Source organism: Rhagoletis pomonella, unplaced genomic scaffold (genome assembly GCF_013731165.1).
Source record: "Rhagoletis pomonella isolate Grant_MI unplaced genomic scaffold, Rhpom_1.0 Rhpom_scaffold_00005, whole genome shotgun sequence".
Classification (NCBI taxonomy): Eukaryota; Metazoa; Arthropoda; class Insecta; order Diptera; family Tephritidae; genus Rhagoletis; species Rhagoletis pomonella.
Window position 1 is genome coordinate 45,624,812 of NW_023458559.1, and position 27,220 is coordinate 45,652,031.

The 27,220-nt window shown below is 35.2% G+C and overlaps 3 protein-coding genes across 8 annotated transcripts in view; all 3 read right to left on the reverse strand.

The window, feature by feature from the left end:
• Positions 1-10,980, reverse strand: part of LOC118739050 (equilibrative nucleoside transporter 4-like) — a 15,098-nt gene extending 4,118 nt beyond the window's left edge. Inside the window, exons 1-3 of one of the 4 annotated variants that reach the window (XM_036470162.1) lie at positions 10,850-10,980; positions 9,954-10,751; positions 9,158-9,397 (exon numbers count right to left, since the gene is read on the reverse strand). In XM_036470162.1, coding sequence (XP_036326055.1) covers positions 9,158-9,330 — 173 coding nt within the window. In that variant the 5' untranslated portion in view covers positions 9,331-9,397; positions 9,954-10,751; positions 10,850-10,980. Of the gene's footprint in view, positions 1-9,157; positions 9,890-9,953; positions 10,752-10,849 lie in introns of all 4 variants that reach the window. The other 3 variants (XM_036470161.1, XM_036470164.1, XM_036470163.1) reach the window with 3 other exon arrangements.
• A 3,732-nt stretch (positions 10,981-14,712) lies between these two features.
• LOC118739052 (protein swallow-like) lies at positions 14,713-17,748 on the reverse strand. The gene is made up of 2 exons (XM_036470165.1): positions 15,575-17,748; positions 14,713-15,506 (listed from the first exon to the last, which is right to left on the reverse strand). The coding sequence occupies exons 1-2, from the start codon at positions 16,929-16,931 to the stop codon at positions 14,950-14,952; spliced, it is 1,914 nt and encodes a 637-aa protein (XP_036326058.1). The 5' UTR covers positions 16,932-17,748; the 3' UTR covers positions 14,713-14,949.
• A 6,071-nt stretch (positions 17,749-23,819) lies between these two features.
• On the reverse strand, positions 23,820-27,191 carry LOC118739053 (WW domain-binding protein 2-like). Of its 3 annotated transcripts, XM_036470167.1 has the most exons (6): positions 26,835-27,172; positions 26,345-26,519; positions 25,900-26,269; positions 25,089-25,631; positions 24,120-24,217; positions 23,820-24,052 (listed from the first exon to the last, which is right to left on the reverse strand). In XM_036470167.1, exons 1-6 carry the CDS (start codon positions 26,888-26,890, stop codon positions 24,008-24,010), a joined length of 1,287 nt encoding a protein of 428 aa, XP_036326060.1. In that variant the 5' UTR covers positions 26,891-27,172; the 3' UTR covers positions 23,820-24,007. The 3 variants fall into 3 exon arrangements, 2 of the variants coding, with proteins under 2 accessions (XP_036326060.1, XP_036326061.1); XR_004992969.1 differs by lacking the exons at positions 23,820-24,052; positions 25,089-25,631 and adding an exon at positions 24,343-24,512 and having other exon boundaries at positions 24,125-24,217; positions 26,835-27,191; XM_036470168.1 differs by lacking the exons at positions 23,820-24,052; positions 24,120-24,217 and adding an exon at positions 24,712-24,807 and having other exon boundaries at positions 26,835-27,176.
• Between the last annotated feature and the right edge of the window lie 29 nt (positions 27,192-27,220).

Consider the following 27,220-nt stretch of genomic DNA (forward strand, 5'->3'; position numbering starts at 1 on the left):
ATAATAATAATAATAATAATAATAATAATAATAATAATAATAATAATAATAATAATAATAGATTGGCGCTTATACATATGTTAGTGTTTGGCCGATCTTCTCCTCCGAATTGTAGCGTACACCGACTCCGAACGGCGATTGTATTTTGATGAGAAGCAAGGGGCGACCGCTGTTAAGAAAAAACCTTTTTTTTTTGCGATGTTGCTGTGACCAGGGCTTGAACCCAGGCACTGCAGTGTGGAAGCGCGCACTGCTAACCACTACACTACAGCTGCCGCCGTTCTCTTTTTAATAGTTTTATGTGAATCCCAGTCAATAAAAATGTTAAGTTTTTACAAGCTTTTATTTAACTTCACTTTCATGCATACATATTTCAGCACTGAGGAAAAACAGCACGAGGCTTTTCAATCACGCCAAGCGAACAGGTCTAGGAACAGGTCTAGGCTTAGGAAGCCAACAGGCTGAGAAAAGTTCTCTCGAAATCCTCTTCAAGTATGAACTCTATCCAGAAGCCTAACGGTGACTGGACGACATCATGTAACGAAATGCTGAAGATCCTTATGAGCACTCACTTCCCGGGCTGCTCGGACGACAACTCCAGCTTTACGCCCGGATCTAGGACTTAATTGTCTCTGGGTGATACCGTTAGGGACCTCGTAAGTGATGAGAGGGTGAAATGGGCTTTAATGTCCTTTCAGCCCTACAAATCTCCGGGCCTTGACGGAATCTTTCCCGCTCAACTACACGAAGTTAAGGACATACTGTGCCCCCTGCTTTCTCAGATTTTCACAGCCTGCCTGACCCTCACTCATATACCACATGAGTGGACAAAGGCAAAGGCTGTATTCCTACCAAAAGGAGGCAAGGCCGCTCATGTGAAACCGAAGGATTTCAGGCCTATAAGCCTCACTTCATTCTTTCTTTAAACTCTAGAGAGGCTCATCGACGAATATATTCGACGGAATATAAAAACTGACAACCACTCCCCGAACCAGCATGCATATTCCAAGGGAAAATCCGTGGATACCACACTCCACGAAATCGTGTCGACGATTGAAAAAGGATTGGCCTTAAAGGAATACACGCTCGGAGTTTTTGTCGATATCGAGGGTTCTTTCAACAATGTCTACCCGAAGTCTGTTATTAACTCCCTTCTTATGGCGGGGCTGTAGCGGGGTCTGGTGGATTTTGTTGGGCTCCTTCTCGAAAAGAGAACTATTCTATCAGAAATGGGGGATAGTTCCATTACAAAGTATGTGACCAGAGGCCCCCCCCCCCAAGGGGACGTTCTCTCCCCTCTACTCTGTAATCTAACTGTGAACACCCTGCTTCTAAGCCTAAAGGGCACCAGTTGTCAAGTCATAGCGTACGCTTATGACATAACAATCGTGGCAACGGGCAAATATCTTCAGGTCCCGAGTGAGTTATTGCAAAACGCACTCGGTCTGCTAAACATCTGGTCCAAGGAATGTGGACTTAGCATCAATCCTACCAAGACAGAAATGGTACGTTTCACAAGGAAGTGTAATACCCCCTATTTTAAACATCGCACCATAAACGGGGTGGCACTTACTCTCTCAACTGAGGTCAAATACCTTGAAGTTATTCAGGAGACAAGAAACTGGACTGGAAGCGAAATATTGAAGACCGCTCCAGAAAGGCCAATACCGCCCTTTATGCCTGTAAGACGGCTATAGGCAAAAAATGGGGAATAAAACCACACATAGTACACTGGATGTACACAGCTGTGATAAGACCCATCCTTTTCTAAGGGGTCACCGTATGGTGGCCTGCGCTAAACAACACTTTGTCCAGAGGCGAGGTGGAACGGGTGCAGAGGACGGCTGCCATGCTAGTCACGGGAGTACTGCCCACTACACCCACCAAATCTCTGGAAATAATGTTAAATCTTCCATCTGTGGATCTATACGGAAAATTTCGTGTCGACTGCAGTGCGGTCAGGTTAAATACAATCCAGCCATGGAGAGACCTCAGATTCCGACATGCAAAAGTACTTCAAACTCTACCGGATAATCTACGGCAGATAGATTATACCACTCCTCTACTCTGTTTAGACCACAAATTCTCCACAAGAATCCCAGAGAGGAACGAATGGGAAGGGACCACATACCTGAACCCAGGGTCTACGGCCATATATACAGATGGTTCCAAGCTTAACAAAAGAGTGGGGAGCGTGACCTACTCTGACGAACTCGCGCTAAACCTCAGTTTTCGCTTACCGGACCATTGTAGTGTTTTTCAAGCAGAATTAAACGCCATAATGGAAGCGCCCCTCCAGAACGGCCTATTGCTATCTATTCTGACAGCCAGGCTGCTATCAAATCTCTCAATTCTAACGGAATAACGTCCAAAGTAGCCATATAATGCAGGAAGATTCTCAACCTGCTGGCATTAAAATGCTTCTTGACTGTTGTATGGGTCCCTGGAAATAGGGACATTCCTGGCAACTGCCTAGCCGACGAGTTTGCAAGGAGGGGGACGGAAATATCTGAAGTCAATTCTGCTCAGAATTCGGGCATACCTCTAACCTCCCCTATGAGCTAGAGACTTGAAACTTTAAACTTAGCGCAAAACCCGATGACAATGTAATATGAAAGACGAATGAGTCCACTAGGTGGCGCAGGTTTAGAGATGTTTGAAAAACCCGTATTTATGGTCCGATATGGTTCATATTTGGAATGCATATACATATACTACTTTTATGGAAGGATAGAGCTCCACAAAAGGTCTTTTTGATTTATTTTATTTGCTAAAACTTATTCGGGCATATTCATAGTCAAAATTAAGTTCATACTTAAAACTACTTGCGGTCTTTTGGCGTAATTTGTAATGGGTTTTCTGACACTACAACTAACTTTAAGTACCAACTTAATTTTGCTTTTAAACGCCCTATTTTTTCACAGCAATCGATGTTGGATCGATGCTTTGCTTTAAAACATCGATGTTTCTCCACCTCTAATCGACAAGCTTTCATGGATTAGTTTATTTATTATTTGAGTCATCCAACTTTTCTATTATCCTTCTTAGTTGATTTCACAGTTTATTGAATTTATGTCGCCTTTTTCCTCTGCATTTACCCTGCTTCTGATTGGGATTTTCGCTGGCATTATTATCGATTTGTATTTGATCGAATCGCAGTGATCAAATTTAGCAGTACTTCATCCCTAATTCTCACTCCCAAGACTTTTCATTGAGAAGTTCGCCTTTGCCTAAAGAAACAGGTCCTTGTATGCTCTCACTTATTTTATCAAAGATGTCTTATATACCCGATATACCAAACAAGTTTTAAAACCCAAGAGAAAAGATCTTGGAAAAACTAAAATCTTACAATTCCGTTTAGATTTGTACAGCAACACTTGAAAGAAATACATTAAAGCTTTTAAAAGAACAATTTCAAACTGCATTAACTAATGCTGAAAGTTTCAAGTGTTAAGCTCTAATCCCCTAGGATTTTTCTAAATAGAAGAAAATATATTTTTTTTATTCAACAACTTTGTTGGGCTTGAGGCCGTTTTTAATTAAAAAATATTGTGAAAAAAGCACCACAGTTTAAAGAAGAAGAAGATATAGCTGCTATTTCGGAGATCACCAAATCTAGTCATCAGTCTGCAATTATGAAATCAGATTAGGAGATGATGTGAATTCGAAATACATAGCAATTATAACTTCTAGCCTTTTTAAACTATTGTTGTTTTTCCACAATAATTTTTCGTTAAAAACAATCTCAAGCTCAATAAAATTGTTCAATCACACTACTAGGAAAGCAAATTAAACCAAAATATATATTTAGGATTGCCTCAAAAGCCTATAAAGTTGTCCATGTATTTTGTATGGGACAAATCACTTTCTCATAGAAATGGTATAGAATTCTTGAAAATCAATACTTTTCGATCGAATAACTGTGTTTCACTTCAGGAAACTTCCAATAATAATACCCAAATGTTTATGTAAGCATCTTTAAATATTAACTATGTATTTTTTACAGGTCCCCCAAAAACCGAAAATGGGGTGACCCATTAAAAAATCGTTAGTATTAAAAAATGTTAAAATAAACAATTAGGTAAATAAAATTACTGTAAATCTCATGAAGTCTAACAGAGTTTTCCGATTGAAAAAATATTACCTTCAAGAACTCTATACCATTTCAACGAAAAAATGCGAAAATGAAAAATACAAAATACATGGAAAACTTCTTGGGCTTTGGGGCAGTTCTAAATATTATTTTTTTTAACAAAAAAAAAATGTGGATTCCTTTTTCCATTTAGAAAAATTCCATTGGGTGAGAGTTTAAAATTTTAAACTTTTTTCGGACCGCCCTAATGTACATACTTATGTATAAAAGTACTTTTTTCAAAGTACATTTAAGTGCAACAAACAGCAAGTTCAATGTCGGAAGACATACTCGTGCCTACATACATATGTACGTGTATATGTAAGTAACACAAAAACTTATTTTTGCCTTTTGTTTTCGCTCCATTATGAATCATAAATGTTCAAAATTTGTTTTCCTTGCTTTTTTGGCCTACTTGCATATTGTTGTTTTTTTTTTTTTTTTTTATTGAAATGGGCTGTTAGGGTTTTCTTTTACTTAACACTTTTCTACAAAGCTAGATTTTCACATAAATTTGGTAGCGATTCAGAGAAAATCTTTTGTAATTCCATATGTAACTAACAGATAATGAAACGATTCCTGCGCGATGGCGGTCGCTTTGAGGAATTTGGTTGAAGAACGCCCTATCCCAGATTTCGGTTCAAAAACGCCCTATCTCAGCTGAAAATACATTGAAAATGTGCTGAGATAGGGCCTTTTTTAATCGGCAGCTGAGATGGGGCGTTCTTGAATCAAATTCTGAGCGTATTAAAATTTGGTTTATGCATCCGTTTTGAATCAGTGCGAACTGGGTCAAAACGCTTTATGTGTCGGTATAAACAAGGTAACAGTCTTCATAGAAATTTTAAAAATATTTAAATTTGTGACTGGTGGGGCAAGTCCTTGTGACTGGTATAAAGTAATTATCAGCCTTATCATGAATATTTGGTGAAAAATTTCACCGGCGAAAAATGTCGTTCGAGAAAATGGTTCACTTCATCATGAATGTGGAAGGATTTCGGGTGAACGGCATTCCACATAGAAATTTCGCAGTGGGGATAACAGCTGTCAAAGCAATTAAATACAATTTTAATTTTGAACATACTTACTAGGGATGTTAATCCCTATCCCTTTTTGAAGTCCCGAAAATCCTGGGATTAATTGCCGTGCGACAGGAAATTTTACACACAAAAAAAATCGAAGCCATGGGCCAAATATAACCAGTAAAATTGGGTTTTTAGTTTTTCTCTCTGACGTCGGGATTTTTTAATAGCAATTTGAAAATTGAATAATATGAGTAATTCAGAAAATGGTTTAAAAAATTTAGAGCAATGTACATAGGAAAACAGTATTGGTATCTATCAAATGAAAGAGAAAATTCAGTAGAGAAAGAACAGATTAAATTTTTTGGTGCATAAGGTATTGAAAATGTCCTTAAAAAATCCACCGTTGAATATCCTTGAAATTTTGCAATATTTATTTTGAAAAAATTATATGTTAAGGACTAATATAAACTCGACAACGTCCTCAAATATAGTCCTTGTAACTTTATTAACTTAAAAAAATTAAATTTAATTAAAAGTGCATTTTCAGTACCTATTCGTCCGTGTGAACCCAAAATTTTTAACTTTTTTAAATCCTACATTGTTTTCTCTTTCATTTGATACCCCTTTTTTATTTTACATTGCACTGAGTTTTTTAAATAATTTTTAGAATTCATCATATCTTTGAAATTATAAAGTTATAATAAAAAAATTGTAAACCTAAAAACGCAGTTTTACTATATTTGGCACATAGTATCGTGAGTATATTGATTGCTTGGTGTGTTTTGAAACTTTTTTGTTTCAACCTGTTTCAATCTTTTTACTCAGAATTTTTTGGAAAAATTCTAGGACGGCAATTTTATAAATTTTATAAAGCTCATTTAATTACAAGAGGATAAAGTGCAAGTTTTAATGACTAAAAGTAACGTTGATTTTTTATAATTTTTTTTCTTTATGGTGGTGTCACGCATTTTCTTCCATACAAAGTATGTTCGATAATTTTTTTATATGGAAGAAAATGCCCAGCATCGTTTAAAAAATCCCCAAAAATCAACGGTATTTTGTTACTGCTTGAAACTAGCATTTTATCGTACTTTAATTTTATGTTCTATAAAACTGCGTACCTAAAATTTTACTAAAAATGCTGAGCAAAAAGTTTGAAATTTTGGCAAATTTTTTTGCATTTTTATAATTGTTGTACTAATTTTGAAATGCGCATTTAAATGCAGTTAATTATATGTAAACTGAGGTAGCCTTTTATAAAAAAATTTAAATATTAAATAAACTAAAGAAATATAGACTAAACTGGTTAAAATAAGGTCATTCTTTTATTTCAGCCACTGGTATTATGAACTTCTCTCAGACACACAATACATATGTTGACCTTAGTTTTTTTTTGCATCGAGCTTTTTTCGACATACCCTAAGTTACTTTATCAGATATGTTCACGCTAAAGTATTGTTAAATGAGAATAAATATAATTACTGTCTTTTGTTTTGTTACTAATGAAACATTTTTCAATTCAAGGTTTCAAACCCATTTATTTATTTTTTATTAAATGGTAGAACAGCTTCTCACACTATATTGATGCAATTTTTTCATGTTAAGTTGTTGGAAAATAATGAATATCTAAATCCCGGCACTAATCCTGTGATCCCGGGATTGTATGAACGATATCCCAAAATCCCGGGATCGCAAAAATCTAAAAAATTAACATCCCTAATACGTACGAGCATTGGGTACATTAGTGAAAATTTAGCAATTGTTTTGCAATTTTATCTCTGCGAGTAAATGTTATTTCACTGATGAATACGGTATACGATAGTGTAAACACAATTCTAAGGGACTACTTCGCTTGGTGAATATTTAGCATACGATAGGTGAACTGCATGCGCGATATGTGAACGAGTTCACACGGAATGAAAATTCATGATAAGGCTGTACGTGTGAAGTAAACGTGTATAGACAAATGGCCTTATTCATAAAAAACAAAGTAGGTTTAAAGAGCTTTATAAATCGACGTTTTCATACATTTATCAATTTATAAACCTTTTTTATGAATAAGGCCAAAAAAACTACAGCTTATTTTTATTTTTTTAATATTTTTTAACAAGTTAACGAAATACAGTCATTTATTAAGAGGTTACTACTGAAACTGGGAAAGTTAAGCGATTTTAAAATTTATGTCGTTTACCTGTTTTACTTGGAATGACCCTTATCTAAACATAAATAGTCTTATAAAATGGAGCATTTAAATTACATTTTGTTTTAATTAAATTCAGTTTCATTATTTTTCGTACATTGCTTTTTTCATTTTTTTTTAGAATTTGATTCGATGCCTCAAATTTAGTACCTCCTTATGGACTTTTTTTTAAAGAAATCTTTAGTTCTTAAAATCCTATAGTGTGCGGGAATTTCTAGTTTATTTCCTGTTTTTATTCAAATTTATTTGGGAATATATTCTTTCCACATTTTACTGGAATTCAAATGACAGCTGAAATCATTTATTTAAAATAAGTAAACGCTGCTCCTTCATCGTCCCCTTTTATCTTAAACATGTACATACAAAAAACCGAAAGAGGAATTTTTATAATCTTTTATATCCTTATTCATTTTTTTACTTTTATTTGATTAAGTTTTTCTAGTTTAGTTTATTTTAATTTTATAACATTTTTTTTTTTTTAATTTTTTTCCAGGCACCCACAGATTTCGGGTGAACTCCCGTCGTGAAAAAATCTCCCGTTACGAATTCGGGAGAAATGCTATCAGCAATTCCGACACATTCGTAGTTAGTGCTGCCCTTGGTTTTTGTTGGTTTTTATGTTTTGGTTTATTAATTCTGAATTAAAATAAAATAGTTCGAAATCAGTGATACCATTCTCACGAATTTCGAATTTGCGGGGGAATCTCGTAATCACGACGGAATTCATGATAGGCCCATTCATTTTTTATCTGACTTTATTAGAGTTTATTATTTATACAAAAGTTTTTTAGTAATTTTTTTAATTTTTTTTGTCTTTTTTTCTTTATAGTTTGCATTATTTTTTCTTTCATTCTTTTGTTCTCTTTTATTTTATATTATATTTTATTTTTATATACATTTTATTTTGCTGTATTTTTTTTCTCTTTTATTTGGTTTTCTGTATTTTATTTTATTTTATAACAATTATATTCAAGAATTTCATTGAACATGCGGCCGTTTCATAAAAAAAAAACTTGTAGAAAAACAAACGAACAACAACCACATGATCAAGTCTAAATAGCAAGAAAATCGTTGCCCTTGATTGTAGTTGGGTTGCGCAAATGAAAATGTGGAAAAAACAACAACAGTTTACATGGCGAACTTAGCTCGATGGGATGGCTTTGAACGCCGGAGTTGCTGGTTCAAGTCCCAATGAACTCGATGAAGAAGTCCGATGAGGAGAAGTGGTGTTCTTCGAAATAGCAGCGTGTTTCATTAGTAACGGCCTCAAGCTCAATAAAATTGTTGAATATAATTTTACTATACCATTATATTTAGATTTTTTAGATTTTGATTTAAATTCTTTCTTTATTATTAAATAACATATTAATTACAAAATTTTAAAAACGTATAGAAAGAACATACGACAATGGCCTACTACTATACCATTTTATTTTTTATTTTTAATCTATTTTCTCTATTTGTTATTAAATTTAGTTTTATTTTGTTTTATTATATTTTACTTTGTTTTATTTTACTTTTTTATTTAGTTTACGCTTATATTTAGTGTTTTTTTTATTTTATTAATTCTTTATTATATTTTTAATAATTTGTATTTTTTTTATTATTTTCATAGTTTTTTATTTTGCAGCTATTGTTTAAACTTAAATTTTTTAATTTGATTTAAATTTATACTCATATATATTTTATTTCTTTTTTGTTTTTATATTTTTCTTGTTTTTTTTTTCAATTTTAATTTATATTTTATTGAATTTTTCTGCCCTTTTTTTATATTATTTCCTTACTTTCATTACAACTCACCTATTATATGGCAGCACAAAGCCAATACCAGCTGCCAGCAATGCCAAGTACACTGCATGTTTGTGATCTTTGGGTGTGCGTACATCCGCCTCTGGACTGTCCATGGGCTCATGGCGTATACCGGCGCCACGACCTTCGAGCGGTTCATAAGTTGTGGCTTGTGCGGATTCCATTTCCGCTATTTAACAGTTATATATGTATGTATATGCACTTTCAAGGTGTACAAGTCGTCGTCGTCGTCTATTTGGTAATGAAGAGTAACAAGTAGTTGTTGTTTTTGCTGTACTTTTGTTTGTGGTTTTGATACCTTGGCACTGAGCACAAGCAAATATTTTAGTATAGTCTACTTAGCGGCGCACGAAGGCAGATTTTTTCATGCAATGTGCCGTGCTGGCTTTCAAATATTAAGGAAAGGGGTTATTCTAGTGTTTATCTGATGGAATATATTTGATGATTTTTTTTAAGTCTTTTAACATTTAACCGTTTAGTGCAGAAATCTGATTTTTCTTCTTTTTCGAATTGAAAGTTATTTGTTGTTATATGTTTTAGTTTTTGGCTTAGTACCGTTTTTTGTTTGCTTTTTTAATAAAGCTATCCGCTATTACCGTTTAAATAGTCATCAGCACCTTTCGTGTTTTTAATCGATAAAGGAGCAGCAATGTCTACCACTCTTTTGCTGCCCAACCGCTGCTCAAGAAAGACTGCTTAAATTTTCGCCCATTTATTGGTTTGCTATGAAATTTTTAAAAAAGTAATTTACGTTATTCATTTTCCACTCCCTTTTTTCAAGTAGTACCTTAATATATCGTTCGACAGTTTCGATTTTTCACTTTGCGATTTTTTCACAACTTTTACATGTCTGGCTGCTGCCCAGTTTTACAGCCACAGATTTCAGATTTGCCACTCAGATTTACCACTCTCCCGCTAATTATTAAACCTTTAATCTTAGTTTTTAAGTTTGAATATATTTTTTAGCTCTTCAATATAATTTTTCAAAGACTTTTCCTATGCAAAATTATTTTATGTGCATCGTTTGCAGTGAGCTGCAAAAATTTTTATCTGCTCTTTTCACCATTCTTGGGCGTCTAATGCGCAAGTCTTTTTCAATTATCGATTTTAGTTGTTTGCTGTCATTTCAACATTGCAGTTGTCAAATGTTGTTGAAACACCTGTCATTCGGTCACACAGTTGATTTTGGTCGTCTCTTTTGTGGTAGTTTTTGTTTACACCAACGTAAAATCGGTATGCATGTATGTATGTTTGTTGTTGTTTTTCTACACAGCATTCCTTATCAGTAGATTTGTTTACCACAACGTGCTGGGCGGTTTTTCGGCTTGATGTTGTTGGGGATTCGATTGGAGTTGTGCATTTTATTATTGCGAATGGTAGAGTGAATGTTCTGAAGAGCTCGTGAATGGTTTTATTATACTTAACTGCCTTCCTCGTATTGAAATTCAATTGGTGTTATTTCAAAATTTCTTTCGTATTCGCATTCGCATAATATTCGTATTCGCATTCGAGTCGTATTAATATTAATTTTCATATAAGTTAACTTACATTCACATGAGCAGAAGTGTGCATAGCATTATTTAAACTAGACAAAAATTTTATAAAAAAATCGATAAAGCAATGTTATGTCATTTTTAGAAGAATTCAACTCCTTAAAGTCATTGATTATACATATTTACTTACATACTTCTTAAATGTTTTCCAATATTACAGTTACGAGTTTTCTATAACACTTACGAATAAATTTCCTCCGATACACTCGGCGCAGGAGAACCGTCCGAACGCGACGACATCACGTCTGATACTGAAATTACTACAATCAATGCATTTCACCCATGAACCAACGACTACAGATCACCTAATCAGCCATCGTTGTATTTGTAATCGATTTTCAGAAAAAAGTTTTCGTAGCGTTTTTGACGTTTTTCGGTTTTGTTTACACCGTCTTCTACCCCTTCGGAGTGATTTTTTAGCGATTGAATGTGTTTTCTGCAGCGATTTTAATTATAAATTTTGGTTTATTACATATTTATGATATAAAATAATAAAGTGCTGTGTGATCGGAACAAGTTTGTGCGTATGTTTGGTTTGCCAAAAGGCGTAAATTTGCGTGAAAAGTGGGTGCACGTTTGTGGCCAGAACGTTGGCATTGAAAAATCGACCCGTGGTAATGATATGCGATTGTAAAACACTTTCAATCATGAAAACCATATTTTATGAACTTTTTTTGCTAATTGTCGTCAAGTTTCACTTTGTATATTTTATAATAAATACCAATTTAATCGCACTCAATCACCGCGCCTTTTTCGTTTTCTTTGTTTGTTTTCATTCTTAGGCAGATGTCAAAAACACTCAAATATACTTTTTTCTTGCTTCTTTGATTAGGTGATCTTGTATTTTTGGTTCATGCATTTCACCATACCACATACGACAAAATTCTACCAAGCGACAATAAAATTTTGTCGTATGTGTCAAGCAATTTTGCACATACGACAATATTTTAATTACAAGAAAAAATGGTGCATTTCTATGGGAGAATTGTCGTATGTGCAAAACCGTCTACACATACAACAAAAAACGAAAAAGTCGCTACTGACCCTGGATATACGTCAAAATACTACTGAATATCTTGGAGAATAAGCGAGATATCGACAAACTGATAGCACCAATCGAAAGATCTTATTTTAAAAAATATAACTGCATCTATAACTCAAAATCGTCAAAATCGCGCTTACGACAATATTTTACCCAGGCGACGATTCGTAGTTGTAGAAATTCGTATTGGTATTCGTATTCAAACTGTGATTGTACTGTATCGCAATCACATACGTATTCGGATTCATATTCGCCTTCAGATATGAACCAGCGATCCCCAGTTTTCCCGAAGATTCTCTTTCAGGGATAGGTATGTACCTATATAGAAAGTTTTTGCGTTGAACCCTAATCGATGTTCAAATTTCCTTCCAATTTGCCATTTACAGGTCTATTCTGCGCTGGTAATAAAAAGTTTGTATCCGGTAAATAAAGTTCCTGTCAATTTTTAAACCCTTTTCGCATTCTGTGTACTCTTGTAACCGGTAAATTTGGTTACCATCTCATCATGAACCAATTATTTAGAATAGATCTGACCGGTTGAGAAGCAGCCATTTGTAATAGCAATTGAGAAAAAAGTGTGTGACGTTCGTAATTTTGAAGTTTTCTATTTCTGTTTTGCTTCTTTCTTTATGTGTATTTTGTCGGTGATTTATTTCAGTGATTTTTAAGCGATTTTCAATACATTTTTTGTGCAATTGTAATTAAACACGTACAAAAATAATAAATTGGTTAGCACAGACATGTGCTACAACATTGCTTGCATTTTTTTCTTTATGCTTCGTCTTCATATTCTTTGTTTACTTTTCACAGAAAATAACATTTTTATTTTTTTTTTATTATACTTGCATTTATTTGTTGGATCTGCTTATTTTACATCTATTAAGCCTAACAACAAGTTTAAAAATCGTACGTCTAATTTTACAATAATGTAGCTCAAACCCTGGGGTTGAGCCCTGTTGGTTTAACGTCGCTCAATAAAAGGCTGGTAGATCTCTTCTTCGCAGGCGTGTTATATTTGTTGTGTTGCACAGGCCACTTGCCAGTGGATTTGGGTGGTTACGCAGTTTTATTTTGTATTTTTCTCTGCTGCTGTCGATTACAGATTTAACAAAATAACATGGCGCCGAAATTTCAAACGTGCTTCATCTTGGCAGATCTTGTGTAGTTGGATCATGCGATCTCATAAGCTGGTAATAAATGATTGCCCCGTAAAATATGCAATGCCAGGATTTGCACAATTCTTCATAGCTGAATTGCTGAATATTTTAACTGCATTTCCAACGTACCTAGAATCGCGGTGACAAGAACTGGTAACATTTTTTGGTAATACAATTTTCCGTTTACAAAATCTTCGGTAACGTGCAGAATAGACCTGTTAACCGCAACTTTGGTTACAGTGCCACAGAGAGTCATAATAAGATAAGCAAACTCATAAACGTTGCAGTTCCCTTCTACTTTACAATAGGCAAGAGAACAGGCAAGTGACCCCCAGGGTGGTCATGTCGAACAAGGAAAGGGAAATTTTTTCGTCTACAATCGGTGACCGCCAGCGTGGTCAATTGAATTTAACTTATTTTAATATGTCGTCTGGTATATTACCAAAGACATTTCTTCCACCTAGGTGTAGAATTTCATAAGATTGTCACTAGACCTGGACCTAAAGCCTTAGGCTCGGTCAGATCAGATCGCATCATCCTCGATCTAGAGGGAGGCAAATATTTCAAACAATGCAGAGACAAACAACTCCGCATCGAGGACTGCTTCCATATGATAAAGGTCATTGATCTGGCAGTACTTATCGCTTCAATAAATTCTCACTGCAGAGGAATACGCCCACTCAACAGAGCGAGAAACCTACAGTTACCCTCTACCAAGTCTATGGTCACACTCGTACTCAACATAGAGGTAAGCAGGCTCAGAATCTCGACCGTAGCTCACTCCAAAGTCTTAGTCATTATTTACGACCTTCCCATTCAGTTTTTGACACGCGCTACAACGATTAGCAAGAAGCTCGCGGCTTTACTTTTGTAAACGGCAAAGATACTTTATGCACGAGATATTTACAAAGCTATCTGCAGATCAGCAGCGAACTTCGACCGTCGCTATATGGACGGTAGGCACTAGAGATGCTCAGTAGGTCCACCTCGGAGCCTCTCAGTAGGCTTCGCTCCATTTCACTACTGAATGTGTCTTTATGTCGTTTTAGAACCGTCTTCACGCTGGGGCTTCTGTCTAAACAGTTCCTGATGTGTTGCCACCAACCAAAAGAGGCGAACTTTAATCTAATATGTAGAACACTCCAACTGAAAGGAGATACAACCGAGTATGTACAACTCCATTAAACCAGGAGGGAAATGTAAACGGATCAACCCATTTCCACACTTTGCGAAGCGATAACATCCACTCTCTCCACTCACTTCCTATCGCCACAGAAGAAAACGTGTAACCAAAGCAGACGACATAGAATCATCATCGCTCAACTGCGACTTGGTAGGTCTCGTACCCTCAGATTACTCATGCATACTTACCAGGCGGAAGTGGATCACATACCATCTTGTGACTCCTCGTAACATCACACCATAACTGCTCTTTGTACATCCGAATGAGTCTGAATACCTTCGGCACTCGGACTGGGGGACTCGTTTGGAGAACAAAGAGTGAGAGTAACCTGTTGTGAGTAGCTCATTGGACTTCTCATTTTTTGGCGTTCCAAATGCTTACCTTAAGGAGATTTGGGTACAATTTAGTAGAGGAGATGGAAATTTTGTGTGATGATTAATTAGTACTGAGAGTCTCCTTCTCGTAAATATTAGTTGCCTAGAAACTAGAGCTCTGCAGATACCCGAAATTCCCCTTCACTCCGATCATTTTTATGTATTTTGGAAAGAATTCAGTATTATATTAGTGGTTGTTAGAACCATTTTTTATTTATTAACTACGAGAGTATTTATAAATATTTATTTTTACATTTGTGTGAACAGATTTTGGATGAGATAATATTATTTAAAACACTAACATAAAAATAGGAAGAAAACCCTTAAACAATAAATAATTAAACACATAAAATTAAACTTGGCAATATCAAAAACAAAAAAACGCGAACTTTAATTTTAAACACGAAATAAAGATCTTAACAAATTATGACTAAAAAATATAATAAAACATTAAACTCAAAGAGGCATCTCGCCTTAGTTAGAACGCACCTGTATGCCGCTACGCTCAAAAGTATTCTCCAGCAGCGGAACTTGGGTATAAGTCTGTTGAAGAGCGTACTGCTCACTCTCTGTCTGTTGCCGATTGCTGCAACGCATGCAACTGCCGAGCAAATAAAACCAACGGCGAGAAATGGACTTGCGACGGCCACCAGCACTCCTTTTCGCGGCCAACTTGCGAGGGCCTTGCACCTCTGGCGTGTCAGAGATATCAACAGCAGTGCTATTGGGACAACGTTCCATATATAGGCCCATGGGCGAGGGTGTGCGTGGATCGCGATTGTATTTTAGTGGCCGAGTTTTCGGTGCAAAAGTTCCACGCCCATCTCGATCGGTGCTGTAACGCTTACGGCGTGCCGGTTTCGGCGACGATGACAAGTCGATCACTTCTACCTCAATGGCTGAATCTGAGCTGCTCGGTTGACTGGTGCGTGAGTTGTGTTGGGACGTGCCGCTGCCACTACCGCTTGCTTTGCTCGGTTCAGCCTGCTGCTGTCGGACCTTAAGGGAATTGCTGCGCCTGCGCAATGCGACTGAAAAGAGGGTGAAAATAATTCTTTGTAGAACTCAAGAAAAGTAAGTAAGTAAAAAAAATACCAACCACTCTCCTTCGCCGTTCGCCTTTCGGCACTCTCCTCCATGCAGCTGCTGAAATAAAGCGACATTGGTTGTATAGCCGCCACGTTCTTAGCATTTCGACCGCACACCTCCATTGTGCCATCTCCGCTGCATAAATTGTTATTCGCATCCGGCGTGTTGGGTGTCACAAAAACATGCAGCTCGTCATCGCCGTCTCCGTGGTCGTGCGGAAGCCCAAGATTTAGCGGTGAAGGTGATGGCGGTGGCGCTGGTGGTGGCGATCGGCTTCGCTCGCAATCTGTCTGTGTCGCCTTCGTACTCTTTGCCGCGCAGTATAGCAAGCTCTGCAACGGCTGTCGTCCCAACTGCCCATAGCCACCCAACGAACCTGAGAGTGAAGTGCCGTGCAATGTGTAACGACCACACTGAGTTTTCTTGAGCTGATCTTCGGCTGTGCTCAAGCGCACGCGCAAGAAGTCCACATTTTGTCTGAGGCGCGTAATTTCGCTCTGCTTTTCGTCCAGTTTCGATTGCTGGTAGTCATTGTAAGATTGTAAGCGATCGCGCTCATCCAACAGCAGCGCGTATGTGCTCCTATCAATGTAGACGTCTTCTTCGTCAGCCGCGCCACTACCACTGCCACTTTGTGTGGAAATGGTACCTGTAGTAATTGCTGTAACGTTGCTGGCAGACAATTCTGCGCTGGCATCGGGCTCCGCCTCCACTTCTTCCTCCACCTCCTGCTCCTCTTCGTCGACTGCATCGATTACGCCCACTAGCGCTTCATTCAACCTTGCCGCTGTTAAAGTCACACCGCGCTGCAACTGCATTGACGTCTTCCGCGGCAGCGGTTCGTGTACCAGCGCCTCGGGCATCGAACTGTGTCTTTGAAATTTCGCTAGCTTGCGGCGTCGTTCATCTTCGCTACGTATATTTGCAATATATTGTCCGACTTTGCTCTCGACGTGTTTGAAGCGACGCTTCGTAGCCTGCGAGTGAATGTCATGGTAAGAGTAAGACTTACGGTCATGCTCTGGCAGATGGCTCTGGTGCGCATCGCCTACACCACCACCAGTGGAAAGCCCAGTTTGATCGCTTTTAACCATGCGTTCGTCGCTTGCCAAGGTCGCCAAACCAGCAGGCTGAGTGCCCTGCTCTGAGGCTGATTCGGCTGAGGATATAGTCTGATCGGCCGATGAGCTGGAGACGCTGAGATTGTGTACAAGCGTTAGTGGGCTTTTGATGCTGTCACCACTGTGCCCTTGTTGTTGACGTTCTCGCAAGCGGTGTGGAAATTGAATTCGATGATGTGGTGGCGTTGGCGATAAGTCCACTTCGAAAAGTTCATCGTGGGGGAAACTTTCATCCTGTATACTCATTTTTTAATTAAGTCACACGTGTGGGCGGTACGGCTGCATAAACTTTACTTTTATATATAAAAAGAAAAAATCAAACGCGACTAAAACTGGTTACATTATTTACAACTCTTTACGACCATTATTTTATTTCTTTGCAAACGCGTACAAACAACTGAAATTAAATAATTTAATTTTTATTGAACAGATATAACTTTTTATATAAGCATAACTAAATAAAACGTGATTAACAAAAACAATAAACAAGTGTAGAAGAAAACAGTAATTTGTGAAGTGCTATCGCGCGCCTGACTGACTTTAGCTGTGTAGGCTTTAGGCTACTTCAGCGATGTAAAAAAATTAGTAAATAATATGAAAGGTAACGGCACCTGGGGACAATAACCACGGTTAGGTAAATATGTATTTTTATATATGACTACATTGGGGTGTGCCAATGAAAAAAACAAAAAAAGAATGGTAACAATATGGATGTTGTGTTTTTTCTTGGGAAACCCATTTCTGCAATCCCAAATAACGAAATAATGGCTTTCTCCATGAAAAGTCACGACTTCCATACAATATGTCCGAGAGTTACTAAAATTTTATGCTCCGCACTCGCTTCGAATGCCTCTAGACCTCTTCTTTAAAACAAAATTCTTTACGTGATTGTGCGGTTTCGTCTTCTCTTGGTAATAAAGTCTTACAGAGCAAAACTGGCAACTATTTTCCGAAAGACTAATTGAAAGATCTGCTAACGAGGTTTTAGAGTTATTCTGATTATCTTTTAGTAATAAGTTTTCTAAAAATTAAATAAAGTTAAAAAATTTGTTTCCTTCTAAAACAACCAAAACTAAAAACTAAAGTAATGTAAAAGAAAGAAAAAAATTAATAATTGAAAAAAAAAATTGGATTTAAAAAAATCAAATATTTAAGGAATGAAATTCTTTTCAAAACAATAAAATCTGATAAGAGAAAATTAAATAAAATAAATGAATTAAAAAAGAAAACAAGTTCCTACAAAACACATATGTATATACATACATAAATTAAATTAAAAAAATATTTTTATTTTTAATAAAAAATCTAAAAATTAAAGAAAATTAAATATAAAAAAAGTTAAGTGAAAGAAAAATTAAATTATGTTCCTAAAAATTCAATGAGATTGAAAAAGTATTTTTCTTTCTGAACAAAAAATTTCAATTGAAATAAAATAATAAATAAATATAATACCTTTCTAAAAATTTAATGAAAATAAAAAAAGTTACTTTTTAAAACAATAAAATCTAAAATTAGCAAAAAATTATATTAAGAAAATGAACAAAAATAAAAAAATATTTTCCTAAAAATTAAATTAAACTAAAAAGTATTTTTTTTCTGTTTAAAAAAATAGAATCTAAAAATAAAATAAAAAAAAAAATTGAATGAAATTTAAAATATATATATTTTTCTTTTTAGGACAATGAAATCTAATAATTAAAGGAAAATTAAATAAAAAAAAAAACAAAAAAAATCGCTCACCGAAGACTCTACCGTGCGTCTCTCGATTGGCACACTCGGCTATTGCGACTGTTGGACCGACGCAAGCAAAATTATATTCTGGCAAAAGAGCGAGTGGTGAATGAGAAAGCTAATTTAAGACTTTTTTCTGGAGCTGCAATGGCGGAGAGAGCTTTTACTCTGCACGCGCCTATGTAAAATGTATAGAACGCTTGAAAAGAGCTTTGTCCGCGGGCAAGACGCTGCCCACCACAGTTCTAGAGTAACGAAAATTTCTCGGTTTTTCATTTGTCTTACGAAAGCCTTTTTACTATCTTAGCCAGAATTGCCCTTTTATATACTCAGCAACTGAGGACATCTGCCCCTATTCACTATCGCGTCTCAGTATTGGCCTTTGAGCTACAGAGATGTGACGTCGAATCCGTTCAAAATAGGAGAGCTTACGATACCCAATTCAGTCAGCTAAACGTAGTAGGGCGAACACCAGTAGGACACAAAGCACATCCTAGGCTAATCATATCCTATGTGACTACTATGCGGCTACCGGCTACTGTAGAAATCAGCGACAGCCAAATTGTTTCAAGCACTCGGTATTAAACCCGTCTCTCACTCAACTCTACTACGGCTGTCGGGATAAAATTATAGACAATTTTTCCCCCTCGGCCGGTAAAGCAATATCTTTAAGTCTACTTCTGTCATTACAAAATAGCAATTTTTCAGTTAAGTCATTAGACTATAGACCCTTGCTTTGTGAGACAACGTCGGCGTTCTCAAAAAGTAACTCCCCTCAGCAGATAAGGCCAAGCTTCCAAATCTAATTCTGTAATCTCGGTAACCAAGGCAGACCTTTCCTCGACAGATTAGCCTACAAACCTGATTTTGCTGTCAAGGTTCTAAAGAGAGAGCTTTCCTCGGCAGGTGAACATAAAACGTGCAATTTTATCAATAAAAGGCTTATCACAAAAACCGGATTGATCTGTAGGTCTCGCCCGTTTATAGGACAACGTCATTGTTCTCAAGAGAGAAATTTATTTCTTGTTTTGTTGAGCGGCTGGCACATTTTTGAGCTAAACTAACTAAAAATAGATACAAGATAGATTTCTTAGCATCGCGAAATAGTTAAGACATCCAATCTATCCTCAGTTGCCTTATCTTATAAGAGGATAAGTATGATAATACTTTCCATCCACACTGTCCTTATGCAGTTCACCAGCCACAGAGCAAGGTTTCCTTATTTTCCATACCTCCTAGCGCTGCCTGGTAGTGTCTTTTGCACACCTTGTTTCTCTCATGAAATGCGAAAAACGGCTATGAAACGTACTATGTAAGGCCCGAAATGAAGGCGCCGTTTATCTTCTCATTGAGATTTGTTACAGGACAATTCTGGCTAAGATAGTTGAAAGTCTTCTGTAAGACAGTAGGCAAGTACATTTTACGAACATTATGTTTTACGAGGGATTCTCGATCGGAAAAAAGTTGGAGAATGGCTTGTAAACGATAAAACAAAAAAGTTGTATAGAAAGAGGCTTGTAGTAACTTGTCAGCACAAGAAAAAGTTTTCATTGTGTTGGAAATTTGTCTTGAAACACAATATTTTATAATATATAATATTCGCATGCGAATGCTTTTTCGATCCGTTTACGACTGTTCGTAGGTGCTCCACAATTTTAAGATAAAAAGTACCTACTCGAAAACGAATCGTAAACGGCTATCATAAACGACATTTTATACTGTTTTTCTTCGATAAAATATCCATTTACGAACTCGTTTACGATGATTTTGTTGGCTGGTGAAATATTTTTTACATTCAGGGCTATCACGGAATCCATCGTAGAAAATCTACGAATTCAAATACCTGCTACGAATACGAAAAAATTGCTATCACTGAATCCGAGTGAACTCGAAAATATCGTTGCCAGCTTCGAATGCTGATTCGAAATCAGTTAGTGCAAAGGAAACAACAGACATTTATGTATGTCATTTTGCTCGCGCTGCCCAATCAGGCGCAATGGCCGAGTGTGCAAAGCACTGGACTGCCAATTGAGAGACCCGAGTTCGAGTCCGAGTCGTGGGGCGGTGGAGGTTTTTTTCTTTTTTTATTTATTTTTGTTTATTTTTTTAATAAATATTTTTTTTAGTTTATTTTTAGCTTAGATTTTATTATTTTAAATAGAAAAAACTTTTTTTAAATAAATTTTTATGATATTAAAGTAATTAAGTTTATTTCCTAATAAATTGTTGCTAAACTATTATTTCCTCGATTCATACAAAATATTAATTCATTAAATAGCGTCTAGCAGATGAATGCGTGTATGTACATATGTAAGTATGTATAGCATTGGTATTTTACGTCTACGTTTACACAAATATATGGAATTATATCAAACTATAACAAATTTGGAGTATAATAAACATTTAATATTAAAAATAATGCAGCTTTCTTCCACTATTTTTAAGATTGAGTGATTTTAAATTTTGTTCCGACAGCATAATCTCGTCGTAGAGTATCTGTACAAATCTTCATTACGAACGGATTCAATGAAGGCTCTCTACGAATTTCTAATTTACGTTCGTAGCCATTCGGATTCTGTGATAGCACATTCGTAGATTTCACGAAAATCGAAGCTACGATGGATTCTACGCATTTTCTTTCATAAGAAAAAAGTGCAAAAAGCCGTCAGCATAAGAAATATTAAAAATCAACGCAATTTTCCAGTAGCTTAAAACTTGCACTTTATTAAACTATATACATACTCAAAAAAATACAAAAAAAAACCTTAGAAAATTGGTAAATTTGTAATATATTCACATCAAAATTCTCTATGAAAAGAAATATGTATGTATTTTTTTAATATTTTTTCTTGAAAAATTTTTCACATACACATTTTTTGATTAAAAAAAGTTTCTGAAAATATGCCATCTCAACAAAAAAAAAATTTGAAAAAAATCACAATGGTAGCTCTGAGTATTGCGCAATATTTAAGTATAGTATTACGGGGTGCACTCATCGAAGTTAACTCAAATTATTGTAGAGTGCACCCCGTAATACTATACTTAAATATTGCGCAATACTCAGAGCTACCATTGTGATCTTTTTCAATTTTTTTTTGTTGAGATGGCATATTTTCAAAAACTTTTTTTTTTATCAAAAAATACGTATGTGAAAAATTTTTCAAGAAAAAAAATTAAAAAATACATACATATTTCTATTCATAGAGAATTTTGATGTGAGTGTGATTTTTTCAAATTTTTTTTTCGCCCCGTTCTCCAGATATTTGGAAAACTATTAAATCGATTTGTTTTTGTTTTTGTGCTGTAAAGTTTTTGAAAATGTATTAATCAAACTCAAATTTCATATTTATTTATTATTTATGTTTATCCATCAACCCTAAAAATTTGAAACAAATCAAGCACATGAAGTGTGAAACCCCGTCCATTTTGGTAATGGAACGCCCCATATACATATCGCACGTTTAATAATATACAGAAGTATTTCAAAATTTAAATTTGGTGGGAAAACGCAATCAAAGTTTGATCAACTCATACAGTTGGTATACAAAAAGACAGTTGAAAATACCCATATCTTTGCGATGTTTGGGAAGTTTAGCCATCTGTTAGCCTGAACATGTTCTACTTATCAAGCTTATTAATTGTATGATAAGATCTCCAAAAATGTAAATTTTGAGTTATGTCTCTACATTATTAAACGTGCGATATATGTATATTTTTTTAATTTCAATTAATTTTTAGAGACGTTTTTTGGATATTTATTTTTTTAGTTTGATCTTATTATTTTATCGTTTTAAAAAGGAACATTTTTCTTTTTAATCTAATTTTTAGAAACTTATTTTCGGGCAGGTTCTACAATTTACTTCCGAGTGAATTTCAATAAAATTTTCTTTGAATTCAAATTGGTAGGGGTTTAAATTCACTTGGAAGTGAATCGCAGAACCTGCCTGTTTATCATCTTTTTCTAATTTAAGTTTTTTCTCTTTTAATTGTTTTAAGAGAAAATGTGTTTTTAAATATAATTTCATTTTTAGGAACTTGTGCTATTTATATATTTTGTTTCTTTTAGCTTGTAGATATTATTTTCAAAATATTTTTTTTTTTTAATTTCATTCATTAAGAACTTATTTTTTAAACTTTTTAATACATGTTGTGTTCTAAAAATAAAAATATCAATATTTTAATTTCATTTAATTTTTAAAATTGCCGTTGCCAAGAGCGAACAGTCATCGACGTAACACTAAAATTACAAGCATGAGTATGGTCCTGTAGGGGTTAAAAAACGTATGTAAAAGTTTAAATTTGTGAAACGACCGATGTGACTTCAGCTGCATAACTGAAGTTTATTTTTTAAATGAACACATGCATATAACAGTTTTTTTTTCAGTTAAGTTTTATTCAAATTTGTATACATAGTTATAATAAGAAAACAACTAATAACAGTAAAAAAAATTTAAACAGTTTCAAACAAAAACGGATCGATATAAAGACAAGAAAAGTGTTCAGTGCATATAAAGAATCGATTATAAGGAAATACTGAAAGTAATTTCATATTTCGTACAATAAATTTTACAATTTGCAAAGTCGATACGAAAATTGAGATTTGATCATATTTTTAGGTTTGTTAATACATCAGCTCAGAATGTTTACTAACATCAGGTGACAAAAGTAATCTACTAATTTTACTACTTTTTATAATCAAAACCCTTTTACTAAATATGTAACTAGAACGCATGTATAAGTATTTGGTATAAATGTGTGTATATGTATAAGAATTTTATATGTACATATATTTGGATTAGGGCTGTGCGATTATTCGATTACTCGAGCAAGTTGGTTAATCAGTTATTCGGTTAATCAATTACTCGAGTAATCAAGATTTTGATTACTCAAAACGATGTTTAATCGAGTTACTTGAAATATGATTACTCAAAAAAAATTAATTTTGCTCGTTAAAAGAGGTTGCTTTGGAAAATGCTTATTTTCTTTTTTATATTCTGTATATGAAAAAAATATGTATGTATGTATGTATTTCATTTTAATTTTTGAAAACAGATACGATTTTTCAAAGTATCAAGGAACTTCAACTGCTTTATATGTATGTATGTAAAGAGTACTTTGAAATGTTGATTACTCATTTTATTCATAATGTTGATTAATCATAAAGCAAATTACTCAAATATTTTTGTTTTTGGTTAATCAAAATCTTGATTACTCGAGTAACTGAACTTTTGAGTAATCATAATTTCCGATTAATCGAATAATTGAGTTATTTACTTTATGATTAATTAAAATTTTGAATAATCAATTAATCGCACAGCCCTAATTTGGATTATAATATTTTTGTAGAATACATATACATTTTTTTTCATATTATAGTGTTTATTTGTGTATACATATGTAGAATTTTTGTTACACCAAAGTCAAGCGGAATGAATAAAGCACATACATAAATAGCCCAAAGCAACAATGTCAGCCAGCAAACCACAAAATACACACTTTTTATCTATGCTTTGCAAATTGTGACTTTAATTTTGTGTGGTCTTTGTAGAGTAGACGTTTGGTAATTTTTGTGAGCAAGTTTATAGTTAAATTTATTGCTGCTTCTTGTTCGCGCTATTATAATTGCGTGGTAGAGCCTGAAAATAATGTGTATATTAAGAAAATTATAAATTAATAGCTAAAAACTAACATTGCAACACTTACATCATACGCTGGTGGCAAGTCACTGGGGGCAGCGTTGTTAGAATATTGGTTGTAGGTTGTATTTTGGGCGCTAGCCATTGCCTCGGCTTCTTTCGAATCTGCAAATATGTATGCAAATATTTTGGTATATTGGTTTTACACAATGTGAAACTTAAAAAAGAACAATTAGCGCAATTTATTAAACGCAATAAATCAAAGGTATTTAAATGCAGAAAATGCTTACACTTATAAAGATGTGCATAGATTTTTGTAGTAAAGAAATTTTCTTGCTTGCGGCTAAGATATGCAATTATTCAATAAACATTTATGGAAAAATAATTGGTATTGGTATAAAAGCAAAATTAACACAAGGTGTTGGGGTATAGTACGGGTAGTAATAATACGTAGTATTACCTGCAGAATGATAAAGAAAAAAAAAACAAGTTTTGTAAAATACACACATACTCAAAAAACAATGGAATTCGCAAGCGTGTAAGAAGGGCGTTGGTAATTTCTCGGCTTAAGTATGTATTTTCTTGTCTTTTGCGCAAACTTTTAAAGCCCAATATAAGGAACATCAAAAACACAATAATTCTGGAGAGATAATACCTGCCTTAGAGGTTGGAATTTGGATCGAATTCTTATTTGTGTTGGTCACTTATATGCTGTATTGGCTGTTGGTTATCTTTGAGATACGATTTTCAAAACACTGCAGGCGAAATTGTTTAAAGTAAAGAAATAATAAATATTTTGAAAGTCGAAATAGTTGAACAGGGGTTAATAGAGGGTTTAAGTCAAACAAATGTGTGTGTAATGTGCAGGTGTTATAAAAAATGGAATTTCAGATACTAAAGTTATTTGGTTAACGGTTTTTTTAAGGTGTTAAGGTTCCAAATATACAAAATAATAATCTTATATTTGAAATTTCAGTACATAAAATTGTGTAATAAATGGTGCTATGAAAATTTTACACAAATGTATTCAACTTACTTGCTGGCGGCATGCCGAAGCCCATAGCCCCGGCCGCAGCTCCGCCTGGTGCACCGCCTGGTGCACCGCCTGGTGGTGGATAACCACCATGTTGATAGCCTGGATTGTATGCCGGATTATATGCCGGGTTGTAGCCACCGGGTGCACCGGGTTGATAACCGCCTTGTTGGCCATAGCCCGTACCACCATAAGGGGGTGGCTGGTTGTCAGGTTGTGGCTGTTGTTGTGACTGATCAGTAGGTGGAGCTGAAAAACCCATCCAAGAGGTATCATCATTATTGCCATATTGTGGTTGTGGATTGCCGGCACCTTGCGGTGGTTGTGGATTATAACCAGTTTGTGGTTGTTGTGGATTGTAACCGGCATGTGGTTGCTGTGGATTATAACCAGCTTGTGGTTGTTGTGGATTATAACCAGCTTGTGGTTGTTGTGGATTATAACCAGATTGTGGATGCTGTGGATTATAACCAGCTTGTGGTTGTGTGTAACCTGCTTGTGGGTTATAGCCGGGTTGGGGATACTGTTGCGGGGTGTAAGCTGGTGCTAAGTGTGCAAATACACACGGGATAAATGGAAAACATAAGAGGCAAATAAACGAAAAAATGTAATTAAAGTGCTTTGACTTAACATGACAACATGATATGTCCTTAAAATTGTAGCCCTTAGAACACAGTATATATGAATATATACAACGTCTGGCATAAATAAAAGCTTCTTGAACACGAAATCAACAAAAGCCGAGAAATTTTAAACGAGCTCCATATAGCAAATTATATCCCATATATAGACATGATTGTATGTAAATACTTACGTCCACCAATGCCTGGATATGGTGGTGGATTATCGCTTACGAACACCGTATTCGGTGCTGGGCCACTAAATGCCTCATGTGTAGGCAACCATCCGTAGTAGCCTGGTGGGGGTTGATAGGCCGGAGGTGGCGCCTCATGCCAGGCACCCGACGGTGTGTATGGTGGTGGATCATCATTGTAAGCGCCTCCACGATGGTAATTGCTTTGTGCTGTGCTTGCAGCGCGCAGCAATGCTTGGCCATACTCAATGGCGCCACCAGATTTGAAGTGTAGCTTAAACTTGACTTCGCCAATGAAATTGCCATTTGGCTGGGCGCGTACCTTACCCTTGATGTAATTGGCGCCGAATACTGGTTGCTCCAATTCAACCTAAGGAAAATAAGTATTATTAATTATACAATAGTTCTGAAATTATTTATACAAAGTAATTTGTAAATAATTTACATCTGATAAGGCGATGAATGGTGCGCTAAAGGATTGCAAGTCATCTGCCGGCTTCTTATTGTTGAAAATGAGCCGATGAGAAGTCAAGTAAATACGACCCTGTTTTGAGCCTTTAAAAACTGGGTTGTCCTGGCCCGAGAAATCCATAGTAACCCCATCGCTGTGCAGCAATATGCTGTGGGCAAAGATAAGAAAAAATATTAAAGACTTGCAGATTTTAGTTATAAGCAAACAAACCAGATAGCTAATCAATTGAACACGTCATAACTAATCCATAGGTTTTTAGGCGTTATTAATACGCTCATAAAGTCCTTTTAAAGTAAGCTGTCTCAAAATCAATTTTTGTTTAGCCTAAAGCTCTATTCTCTTTAATTAATGACCTCATTCCTTAGCATATATAATTCTATTCATGTGGCAGTTTAGCCAAAACAAATAGCTCACCCCCTGATTAGAAGATAAATCTAATTATCCGGATTAATATTGTACTTACTACTCTCCTGCATGAATCAGAACGCCATTACTGGCGTGTGCTGTATTTACAGACATTTTTAAATGTTAATACACTTAATTTTTGCTTTTTTGCTTTTATTTAATAAATTTTCGCAGCCTCTTACAAACGCAATCCAGAAACTTTCTCGAACGTCAAAAACCAAAATTGCAGATGATTCACCCTTTTTGTTTGTTGTATATTTTGTTTTTGTATTGACAATTTTTATTTTTGTATTGCAATGGTTAACCAGAAGATGGCGCGCAGAATTAAACAGCTGTTTTCTTAAGGGCCGGTTACATACGACTTTCCTGGCCAGGCTTGACAGTTTGAACTTTGACAACAGAGCGTGAATCAAGTAAGTATGCTACCAGAAACAGCTTCTCCGT

What these genes read in the sequence shown, in the direction of transcription:
- LOC118739053 (XM_036470167.1), bottom strand. Translation starts at nt 26,890, where the DNA reads ATGTCTGTAAATACAGCACACGCCAGTAATGGCGTTCTGATTCATGCA. An exon ending in CTGATTCATGCAGGAGAGTA is followed by an intron (nt 26,520 to 26,834) that starts GTAAGTACAATA and finishes CTTTGCCCACAG; the next exon opens with CATATTGCTGCACAGCGATG. An exon ending in ATATCCAGGCATTGGTGGAC is followed by an intron (nt 25,632 to 25,899) that starts GTAAGTATTTAC and finishes TTGCACACTTAG; the next exon opens with CACCAGCTTACACCCCGCAA.
- LOC118739052 (XM_036470165.1), bottom strand. Translation starts at nt 16,931, where the DNA reads ATGAGTATACAGGATGAAAGTTTCCCCCACGATGAACTTTTCGAAGTG. An exon ending in GCGAACGGCGAAGGAGAGTG is followed by an intron (nt 15,507 to 15,574) that starts GTTGGTATTTTT and finishes CCCTCTTTTCAG; the next exon opens with TCGCATTGCGCAGGCGCAGC.